The sequence below is a fragment of the Dermacentor andersoni genome, chromosome 10 (assembly GCF_023375885.2).
Source record: "Dermacentor andersoni chromosome 10, qqDerAnde1_hic_scaffold, whole genome shotgun sequence".
NCBI classification, from domain to species: domain Eukaryota; kingdom Metazoa; phylum Arthropoda; class Arachnida; order Ixodida; family Ixodidae; genus Dermacentor; species Dermacentor andersoni.
In genome coordinates, this window is record NC_092823.1 from 123,503,238 (window position 1) to 123,515,060 (window position 11,823).

At 44.5% G+C, this 11,823-nt stretch overlaps 1 protein-coding gene across 1 annotated transcript in view; it reads left to right on the plus strand.

Moving 5' to 3' along the window:
- The window catches only part of Tmem63 (transmembrane protein 63), a 35,652-nt gene extending 24,191 nt beyond the window's left edge, over positions 1–11,461 (plus strand). The window contains exons 17-21 of the mRNA XM_050192472.2: positions 308–470; positions 1,545–1,650; positions 6,110–6,277; positions 7,954–8,066; positions 10,859–11,461. Coding sequence (XP_050048429.1) covers positions 308–470; positions 1,545–1,650; positions 6,110–6,277; positions 7,954–8,066; positions 10,859–11,152 — 844 coding nt within the window. The 3' untranslated portion in view covers positions 11,153–11,461. The remainder of the gene's footprint in view (positions 1–307; positions 471–1,544; positions 1,651–6,109; positions 6,278–7,953; positions 8,067–10,858) is intronic.
- Positions 11,462–11,823: the final 362 nt, after the last annotated feature.

Genomic DNA, 11,823 nt, shown 5'->3' on the forward strand with positions numbered 1-11,823 from the left:
TGGTCAGTGTGGCAGACGGAGTAGCAATCCAGCTATAAGACTAATTTGTAACGCAAAGCTTCGTACATTCATTTGGATTTCTCCCCAGTGGCCAGAATAGAGCCCGGACGCTCCGCTACAGCGTTTCTCGTAACCCGCTGTGCAGACTCGGAACACTAAACTTCGCAGTTTCATTTCAGTTAATTTATTTAATTATTTGCGATTTGTTGTTCCTTTTTCCCTATAAGCATTGGAAATGCGTCGTGTAATTTCCGTCTGGCTAGACTTTCTAATGAAGCTGAATGTATATTGTCAATGCACCCGACAGGTGCCTGTACCTACCTGACAGCGGCGCTTTCTTCATCAACTACGTGGTGACGTCGTCCTTCGTGGGCACCACCATGGAGCTCATCCGATTTCCCCAGCTGTGCCTCTTTATTCTGTACACCTTCATGTCACGCTCCAAGGCCGAAACATTCGCCGTGCAGCGGGTGAGAAACACGGTCTCTTTAATGTGATAGCATTAAGCAGGACACTGACCGACACCATTGTTGGAGTAATGCGATAGCATTAAGCATGACACTGACCGACCATCATTGTTGGGGTCGACGCAATGCAATGTGGGCCGACCCTTCAGGCATGTGAATGAAAAGCGTGAGGGGGATGGCAGCGGGGGAGTGAATTTTATATCGCTTTACAACTTGTATCCTCGGAGATTTAGTTTGTATGAAACCGATCTTGGAGGATGGGTAATATTATCGGCGTGGGCAGTTCGGTCGCGTTACCACGCAGTGACCGGTATGTGTTCAATGTGTGTTGAAGGACGCACGGTATAATCAATCTTTTATTCGAATTGCTCAGATGTAACATGAGGGAATCGTAACTTTTTCAACTGCTCTTCGTAACCCGCCGCGGTGGCTTAGCGCCTATGGTGTTGCGCTGCTATAGGCACGAGGTCGCGGGATCAAATCCCGGCCGCTGCAGCCGTATTTCGATGGGGGCGAAATGCACAAAAATCCGTGTCCCGGGCATTGGGGGCAAGTTAAAGATCCCCTGGTTGTCAAAATTAATCCGGAGTCCCCCACTACGGCGTGCCTTATAATCAAATGGTTGTTTTGGCACGTAAAACTCGAGAATTCAATTCAAAAAACGTTCTTAGTAATCTACGCCGTCAATACATTTGAAAGGCAAATCGCCAACGTTGAAAGGACGGCAAGTGAAAATATTCAGGTAAGCTTTATTTCAAAGTTAGACAGAACAATAAGTGGTCAGTTAAAAGCGTCGCCAGTGAAGAAGGTGACCAGACAATGTCAGTGGCCTTTTTGTGGTCTGCACACATCGCTGTTTCACATCAACAATACGTTACAAGATTCGCTTACACCTGTTTGAACAGCTAAGGACCACGAAACCGGCTATAAAACTGAAATTGATAAGCCTGACGTTAGGAGACAGGAAGACGGCGTTATGGTCGAAGGGTAAACGCAGGTAGCTGATACTTCAGTTCATGAAATTTCAGCAGGTCATTTATAGATAGTATAGATAACCTGTTCGCGTTCTGCATGCAGGCATCGCTGTTCGAGTTCCACTTTGGCGTCCACTACGCTTGGTACCTGCTGATATTCGCGATTACCATGATCTACAGCCTCTCCTGCCCACTCATCGTGCCTTTTGGTAAGTACACGGAAAGTAAACTCCATCCCATTGGGGGCAAACGTGCGTGGAGCCCCTAGATTGCCCATCACTAGCTGTGCTCTATCATAAACTTCGCTTACACACTCAAGGTTTCAAAGTGCCGTCCAAGAGAGAATGTAATTCGATAATAGAAGTAAATGAAGTATTGCGAAGGGATTTGTGAGGAGTCTAGCTACCCTCCCCGCAGCAGACACGCTCCCATTGGCTTTGACCGGCACACTAAAGAGACGTTTCTCACCTACATTCTCCTTTATCGAACCCGAAGGAACACGTGACGTTTACGTCATGACCCTTTCCTCCATTTCTTTCTCCCTTGCCGCGCAGTAAGTTTTTGGTGGTACGTTAGCGCATTCTGCGTTTCACGGGAATTCCAGAGTGGCTGCTGCTGCACTACATGTTGCGTTGGGGGTGACCGCCTGTGACGTCACCGTTTCTGACAGGGAGAGTGGCTCCTCCAAGAATGGCGCGCGGGATTTCGTTTGAATGTTCCATTGTCTTCACAGTGCACTTGAGTGTAATACTATGCAGACGCGACCGTTGCTGCGTGATCTACGCACCTAGCTTGTATCAGGGCCCAAACCTGGTGAGGAGGAACTTCTGCGCAAAAAAAATATTTTGTGCAGTTTATGAAAGCGCTTGATGCAGAGCACGTTTACCAGCTGCCTTTTATACCGTGTTGTAAGCACTTACAAAAAATATTAATTTCCCCAGATCGACGCCATCTGTTAGACAGCTCTCTCGCATATTGTGTCTTTGTTGTTCTTCATCCCTCAATTCCTAAATGCCCTCGTTAAAATCGCAGTGACTTGTGAGGGGCCGCCAAAGCGCCTTCTAGATTTGGCGCCAGGTATCTAGCGAGCGTGACAATTAAAATGGACTGATGAGTGCAGGCTGTGGTTCAAAAATTTTCGCCTTGAATAAATATGCCACGCCAGTGATTTGGAAGCTGCAGTTGCCCATGGTACGGTATACGCAAGCGGACGCTTCACTGAACATCAAGAAATTTGCCAATGGCAGAAAAAAAATGATATACCGGAAAAAGCTTTCTATGATACTGCACCTATGCAGTGGACGTTTCATCGTCGGAGAGTTAAACATGAAAGAAACTTCCTCACGTATGAAAAAAAAATGTGTATGATGGGCAACCTTCTTCCTGTTCAACCTCAGGCAAATAAGAGTCCGCTTGAGTAAATATTATCGCCGTCAACGCTCGAGGGTCACGTTTTATGTCTCACCATTCCGGCTTCTATAAGGTGCAATGTTTGAACCCGTAGGCATATAGCTAAAAAATCACCGCCCAAGAACTCCGTACGGATAGCTAACCACCGAAGCTGAAACGTGCGGCTCCGTTGTTTATCGCTGTATTAATCCCGACGGTTCATTAAACGATGGCTTGGTAGGCTGCGGAATCATCGGCACGCAGTTGTTGCTTGCGCCCGGCTACACGAGCCTGTTCTTGTGCCCGAGCTGCAGCATCGGCACGGCATAGACGAGCTCGTTCCCGGTTCTGCTCGCGGTGTTGCTGATCGAAGGCTGCCCACTCCTCAGGAGTACGTATGACGCGTGGCCTACCCACATCGGAGCCGCGGAGAAACTGCTACGCGCGCATGCTCCGCTAATCCAGCACCACCTATGTAGCACAAGGCCTTTTCACTCCGGTTCGTGAAGTCATGTTACCTGGCCCGACTGCCATAGAATCTAATGTGAATGCTCCCGAGTAGGCAGCAGTGATTTTAACGTCACCGCTTTCATCACGCCAGCCTTGTCAATGGAAATTACGGGCCAGGTGGCGTGATGTCATGGATCTGAGTAAACAGGCCTTGTGCTTTAGCGCACGCGGACAGAGTTGCGCCAGAGTTTTCGGCGGGCAGGTGACCGACAGACGGACGGACGAATCGTCTAGCCATATACTGTAAAAGTAATGCTCAAATGTGCAGGACAGAAATATTACAAGTTACGGAGTTACAGCATCGTTTCTTTTTTTTTTTTTTGACGTAGTGTAACAGTATGGTTGGCAGTATAACCTGAATCCTTAATCTGTATGGCTAGTTTTGGATCCACACCATAAGAGTCTGCATAAATTACATTCCAATGCAGAAAGCAAGAATATAGGGAATCTTATTTAAAGAGATGTTTTTATGATAAAACAGTATTAGGAAACTTTCTAATGAAGATTAGTATTTCATTCCAGATTTTTGCACCGACAAATGATAGGCAATGTTGGCCGAACACATTGAGTTTTCGGCAAGTTGATTTTCTTATGCGCAGCCTGTCTATCCCTTGCAGGCGTGAGAAATAATGATGAAGGGTCCGGTTTGTTCGTGGTTAATATTCTGTGGATTGGTATAGCTGTGTTGTAGTCCCAAGCTTGGATAGAAGATGAAGTGAAGATGATGATGAAGAAGATGGAGAAGATGGAGAAGATGATGGAGAAGATGATGATGATGAAGATGGAGATGATGGAGAAGCTGATGAAGATGATGATGATGATGATGAAGATGAAGATGATGAAGAGGATGATGAAGATGATGAAGAGGATGAAGATGATGAAGATAAAGATGATGAGGAGGATGAAGATAGATGATGAAGAGGATGATGAAGATGAAGGAGAGGAGGATGAAGAAGAGGATGATGATGATGAAGAGGATGATGATGATGAAGAGGATGATGATGATGAAGAGGATGATGATGATGAAGAGGATGATGATGATGAAGAGGATGATGATGATGAAGAGGATGATGATGATGAAGAAGAGGATGATGATGATGAAGAAGAGGATGATGATGATGAAGAAGAGGATGATGATGATGAAGAAGAGGATGATGATGATGAAGAAGAGGATGATGATGATGAAGAAGAGGATGATGATGATGAAGAAGAGGATGATGATGATGAAGAAGAGGATGATGATGATGAAGAGGATGGTGATGAAGACAAAGATGAAGAAGACGAAGACAAAGATGAAGAAGACGAAGACAAAGATGAAGAAGACGAAGACAAAGATGAAGAAGACGAAGACAAAGATGAAGAAGACGAAGACTAAGATGAAGAAGACGAAGACTAAGATGAAGAAGACGAAGAAGACAAAGACTAAGATGAAGAAGATGAAGAAGACAAAGACTAAGATGAAGAAGATGAAGAAGATGAAGAAGACGAAGAAGAAGAAGACGAAGAAGACGAAGACGAAGATGAAGAAGATGAAGAAGACGAAGATGAAGAAGATGAAGATGAAGATGATGATGAAGATGATGATGAAGATGATGATGAAGATGATGAAGATGAAGATGATGAAGATGATGAAGATGATGAAGATGAATGAAGATGAAGATGATGAAGATGAAGAAGAAGATGAAGATGAAGAAGAAGATGAAGATGAAGATGAAGAAGAAGATGAAGATGAAGATGAAGATGAAGATGAAGATGATGAAGAAGATGATGAAGAAGATGAAGATGAAGATGATGAAGAAGATGATGAAGAAGATGATGAAGAAGATGATGAAGAAGATGATGAAGAAGATGATGAAGGTGATGAAGATGAAGGTGATGAAGATGATGAAGATGAAGATGAAGAAGATGAAGATGAAGAAGATGATGAAGAAGATGAAGATGAAGATGATGATGATGAAGATGAAGATGAAGATGATGAAGATGAAGATGAAGATGAAGATGAAGATGATGATGATGATGATGAAGAACGGCAGTTCTTGTGGACGGCAGTTCTTGCTGTGGGGCCTCAGGTGGCGGCTCGAAGTCCTTGGACTCGGGCGGCATCTTCGGCTTGCCGGACGGCCCCGAGCCCAAGCTTGGATAAGTGTCATTAGTTTAACTCTGCAAACTGGTGTGCAGAGGGCGCGTCCTTAGTATTCGATGCATATATTTTCACCCACGTTTCTGAGTTTTGATTAAAGTATCAATGTATGAGGTGTAGGTGAAACCCCGTGACTCTATAAAATGTGTTAAATGGCAATGAAACGTCGCAATGAATGAGACGTAATGTTTGAGGGTGGAAATGGTTGCGCACCTTTAATAAGGTATAACAACCAAAAACTATTTTTAGTTACCTTTCAATATGTGGTGCCAAGCGTAGTGACGAGGCAGGACTTACTCCTACATAATTATTACTGCTTCTTTGTTGCATTTCTGACCCTCCTAGGTACAAATTGCACTCTTTAGTATAGTTTTTCGGTAAGAAGGAAATGCTACATATACTTAGCCTTCTTGGAGCTTAAAATAAGTTTGGTAATTTCAAACCATGCTAAACTATTCTGCAGCTGTCGCGTTCTTATACTGTGTATGTTTCTTCCGCGGAATCCCTCCTAATTTAAGATGTTTTTATAGTTGTGCAATGTATTCTGGTAAGGCCTCCTCTAATATGCTAACGAATGTGTAACTAAGCGGTCAAGAACTACGTTGTCCCCATGTTATTGGCTCGTGCAGGCCTGGTCTACCTCTGCTTCAAGCACAGCGTGGACCGCTACAACATATATTTCGTGTACACACCGTCGAAGACGAACAAGTACATCCACGCCACAGCCATCGATTTCGTCATTGGCTCCCTGATTCTACTCCAATTTACGCTCGCCATATTCTTCTACCTCAGGACCGGTGGGTTCTTGTTTTCTTTTTCTTTTCTTGTTGAGGTGCGGGTCGAATTCTCGATTATATAGTTAAAGGAAACTGCACTAAATGTATTTCCGACGTGTCGCTTCCCGGCGCCGCCATGTACATTTTAAACTGTGCGACGACCGCGCTTTGATCGTGCCTTTGACCGCACTTTGATCGGCACTGCCTGTCGTAGAATAACGCTCAGCAATCTCAAAGGCCATGCTATTGCGTACTGAAGGCGCTGGAAGAACGCCACCACCGCCATGTTTGGGGCAGCACCTTTAAGAGTACTCGATAAATAAAATTTTTCACGTGTGGCTGCTGTTTTAGGTGAGCAATAAATTGCCGAGATGTTCAAGAGGCTTTCTTTTTCGTAAGTGCAATACCATTATGCAGAATCCGGCCTTTGTTATCAGCGCTGATGGCAAAATAATACTGGTCGATCGTGGAGCGGTTGTGATCAAAGGCATGAATGAGCAGATTGTGATATCGTGTTGAAACCACTCAGGTTAAGCATGAGGTTCGCTGGTTTTCTTTTTTTATATATGTGCCATATCTACAGATTACGAATGCTATGTAATCCATCATTTAATCGCGGAGAGGTTTACCACGTTCAGACAGTAGTTTAAAATCTACTTCGTGGCACGCACTTGTGTTCCGAAACCCGCAAGGAGAACACAAGGGCGAAACGCCAAGAAGCAAAGTCTGGCCAATATGTTTGCTTTGGACCAACATGAATCTAGTGATGATCTATCCAAGGGCGTCGGCAGTAAATATGGTCAACTATTTCTATAGCGATGTGTATATTACAATGTACATATGCATCAATCAATCAAATTTTATTTCACTTCAGAACTGTTCCATTATATGTACAGTGATCAAATCGAATTTTCGTTTAGGATACTAATCTTCATGGGGCACACAAAAAGCCTAAAAGGGCTTGATCGGGCCGGCGCCCTATTAAGTGGTAGATATGTGCCGGCTGATTAATCAAAAGTAAATGCATATTTGAACAGCATGTTCAAACATGCATTCAACAGGCATTTCGGGGAACACAGCGATGTACCATTTACAATTCGCATCCGAATAACACGAGAAAATACAGTATGTCCTGTTCATTATTATGTATAACACCTATTCACCACGGCCCACTCATCATCGTCACTTTAAAAAAAATTAATTGTTCTGTAATATCCATCTAACAGTTCTTTAGTTATGCGTAGTATATATGTGATTGTATGTGCTTCCGACATTCATCTGCATGTTTACTTCGAAAAAAAATCCCCTTAAATGTCGCGAATATATTTACCATCACTAGGCTTCGGAACGCGACTATTAGGTAACGCTTAAAAAACGCGGACGCCAAGCATTTTCATGGCATTTTCTTTTTGTCGTTTAAGCATTACATTTGCGTCTCTTAAAGACGAAGTTGCATGTGCCAAAGCATACAGTTCACCGATGGTGTGAGAGATAGACACCATCGGTGAATTGAAAAAGAGATTAAACAACGCTATTTGTCGAGGGGGATTCTTTCAAATCATTTGGGAGCAGCACACATTGCAAAAAGGAAGATCAATGACAATGAATGTCAAAAGATTCGTCAAGCAATTCAGGAAACAAATAGTAGTTCCTCAGCTGTCAACAACTTTGATATATTTTCTTTGTACTTTTTACAGGAAACAGCAATGTGACGGTGGCGACTTGCATTATAGCCCTAATGTCCTTCCTTATGTTTCTCGGTCAAGCCATGATGAAATGCTTCCGTGATTTCGGACCGATAAAATATGCGGTAAGTTTTCATGCAAATGTGGCATCATGGAAACAGTATCTCGTCAAGCGATCGTTGCTTTGGCGATTGTGTTGTATTCTACAAAACTATTTCTGTGACATATTTACGAGCTTTCCTGGTGTTTGTGCAGTTAACCCTTTAACTGGTAGCGCAACAATATTGTTGACCTAACAAAAACATCTGCAAAAACGAGACAAATCTTTATATTGGTCTGTGCCTCTCAATTTACATCTGTTTATGTGTCTGCTCAACAGTGGTATTCCCAAAAATGTCATTCGTGAGCAGCAGTGGATGTTCTGATGGCTAAACTGAAAGACTTTGTCGTTCTCTTCTCAGCACATTGTGGTCATAATCTCGCCGATATGATTTCTTTTCCTTTGTTTAAGCAAGCTGTTATTTTTTTATCGCCATAGAGACGCATCTCCAGAACACGAATCGGCCTTACCTAAGTCAGTACCAAAAACTAGTTTTTGACCATAGATTAATTGGCCCTCGACCAGCTGGTCAACAATATTTTTGACCTGCTGTATCGCTTAGTTTTTAGAGAAACTCTTTTATATGTCGGCTGGTGTGTATTTGACCTATATAAAGAAGAAATAAGGCAATGAAAATATTCTAGACCAAGTCTTTCTTATCTTGCCAGTTAAAGGATTAAGTACTAACACGTGTGCAAGCGCTATTTTACCTATCCTAAAACATGTATTTTTGGAAGCTTGGCGATATACATCGATCCGTCCATTCGCTCTATCCAGGCTTTCTGGACAGTGCCTAACTATAACAAGTTAAGTAAAACAAACGACCTGCAGTACCCACGAGATGTTATAACGTCGCATTCTTGTGCAACAAGATGCTTTAAATTATAATAGGTCATTGACCGATGTCAAACACACAACGACGGTGATAGATCTGTGCAGAGACCGCACTCACAATCTTACCGCGATATGTGTTTATGCAGGGTGTCCCAACTGCCCTTTGTTTTCTATTGTGTGGAGCGAGTTCCAAAATATTATTATTCTGCTTAATTGAAGATAAGTCACGAATAACTAACGGACTCATAATATTTAGGGCAGAACTTCCAATTACAATGTCGTAGAGCCTTCCAAACATCATATTCAGCGGCTTCTACGTTCCTACTCGTTTGGTAAATGTTTTTCTGTTCCTATAAAAGCCCGTGCTATATGAAACAAAAAGCAGATCACATGGCCGCTAGCCCGCCGCGATTGTAGTAATTGATTTGTTGAATTTAACATCCTAAAACAGCACTGGGGTTTTTAGAGAAGGCGTAATATAAAAAGCTGTGGGATAATTTTGACAGTATAGAATTCCTAGCGTGCACCTAAACATAACTACACGAGTGTTTTGCATTCCGGTCCCATCAGCATGCGGCCACTCCGGTCGCGAGTCGAACTCGCGACCTCAAGCTCAACAGCATAACGTCATATCCATTGAGCCACTATGGCGGTTCTAGCTGCATATGTAAGCCAATGTGCACCAGCTCACCTACGTTTGAGCTCGCTTTTTTATTGTCGTGTACAACAATACCTGGCTTCAAACGAGAGGCTAGTACGAAATAATTTCCTTATATCCGCACGTCTTGGCACTGTACGTATTTCTTTTTTTTTTACTTCGGAAGCAAACTGGCTCGCATCTTGTGGCACCCTCTAGACAGTTTTGTATTGAAAAACTGACTCCACTCTCCTCAAACGAGAAGGAAGGAGATTAACCGAGGGGCCCTATTTTTTTACTAGTCATATCATACGAAGCCAAAGAACACTGACACCAAGGACAACACAGAGGATATTACTTCTGCTTTATTAAGCTCAAGTAATATCCCCTATGTTGTCCTTGGTGTCAGTGTTCGTTGGTTTCGTATGATATGACAAATCAATAAATCGGGCCCCTCGGTTAATCTCCTTCCTTCTCGTCTATTAAATAACGAGGGTCTCGAATCCGGCAACATTGATGCCTTCAGGTAGCATGTGTGGGTTTATTGACCAGTCGCCTTCACCCAAAAAGTTCACGTTCTCGTGACGCCTGCGGCAGAAAGGACGCTCCACGTCCGCCGCCAAGGTCTGTGAGTGGTGGCACTGGCTAACACTCCCAGGGTTCTACTAGGAAACATAATTACCCAAGAAAGTGGATGGGGAAACGGCGCCGCGATAGCTCATATGGTAGAGCATCGCACGCGAAATGCGAAGGTTGTGGGTTCGGTCCCCACCTGCGGCAAGTTGTTTTTTCACCCACTTTCATTTCCATTATCATTTATTAAGCACAAGTAATTTCCCGTATGTCGTCGTTGGTGTAAGTGTTTGTTGGCTTCGTAGGATTCCACTCACGTCAGTGGCTTAGCGGCTATGGTGCGGCGCTGCTAAGAACGATGTCGCGGGATCGAATCCTGGGCATGCATGGCGACCGCGCTTCGATGGTGGCGAGATGCAAAAAAAAAACGCCCGTGTACTTTGGTTCAGGTGCACGTTAAAGAACTTCAGGTGGTGATCATTTTTCGGAGTCCCCCTCTACTGCATGCCTCATAATCAGGTGGGTGTTTTTGCGCATAATACCCGATAATTGTTTTTTTTTTCGCAACCCGAATTTTCGCATCCGAGTGGGTGTAGCAGTGCGTCTTTTCTTGGAGCCGTAGGGTGTTGGGTGCTGCACTGCGTCCTGTTGGCGTCCGTTACACTGAGGGAGTCGGCGCACCGTGTGTGTAGAGCCCTTTACAGGAACACTACGTGTGTGCAACGTGCGCGCACGCGCGCCACCTGGTGACGTCACCGGTCGCTGTCGTGCAGGCGGCCAAGCGCAAGACGTACGGTACCAGGCCCAGCCCGCGCAAGCTGTCCACGGTCACCGTGGCCCCGAAGCCGGCGATAAAGAAGAAAGTGCAGCGCCACGTATACGTGGGACCCGCCGCTGTCGAAGGCCACGGCGGGGCGCTCGCGTGCGGTTCCCCAGTGCCGGAAGCGATTCCAATGCTGGCCGTGGACACCCGGGCCGAACCGGTTGACGTCGTGGGCCCGCCATCACCGACTGGCTTGAACGCGGTGGACAACCACTCGATGACGACGCGCCACGTCTGCGAGTGAACTTAGCGTAGAAAGAGGAACTTGCGAAAGAACTGTTTTGGAGGGATACCGCTGTTTCGTTAACCTGCTTTTGCCTCTTCTCTGTGCATTTCGTGGTGCGAGTCATTTATGCTTACTGATCCTATAGACGGCAAGAACTTGTGAGGCTACCGGCGCTCTTCCACGTTCGCTTGTGGTTGCTCGAAACAGTTGTGAAGCCACCGAGTGTTTAAGTAAACCACTGAGACCGAATTGACTGCGAACGGCAACTCCAAGAGCCCATTGGACTTCGGAAACGGAATCTGATTAGACCAGTTAGTGTTTGCTGGAGCTTGTGATCCATTTGTTCTTTTTTTTTTACCACGAAAATTACGTACGTGGAAGGATCTTCCTCTGAATTCGTATTAATGCATTTATTGGGCGTTCGTAACCGCGCTGAACTTAAGCCTGGACTTGGTATACCGTTTGTGAACCGCCCTACGTTTCGTGCCCTGTAATACGCACTGTTTTTAGCTTGTGCGCTTTGTGTGGCGTCTTAGACTTTTTTTGTATTTTATCTTTGTTGTGTATGCGTGTGTGTATACGTGCGTGTTTATCTGCTGTGTACGTTAAATGACCAATTGTTACCAAACACGCTCCGTTCTTCTCAATGGAAATTCGTATACTCTTTACTTGCCAGCGCTTAGTGTCAC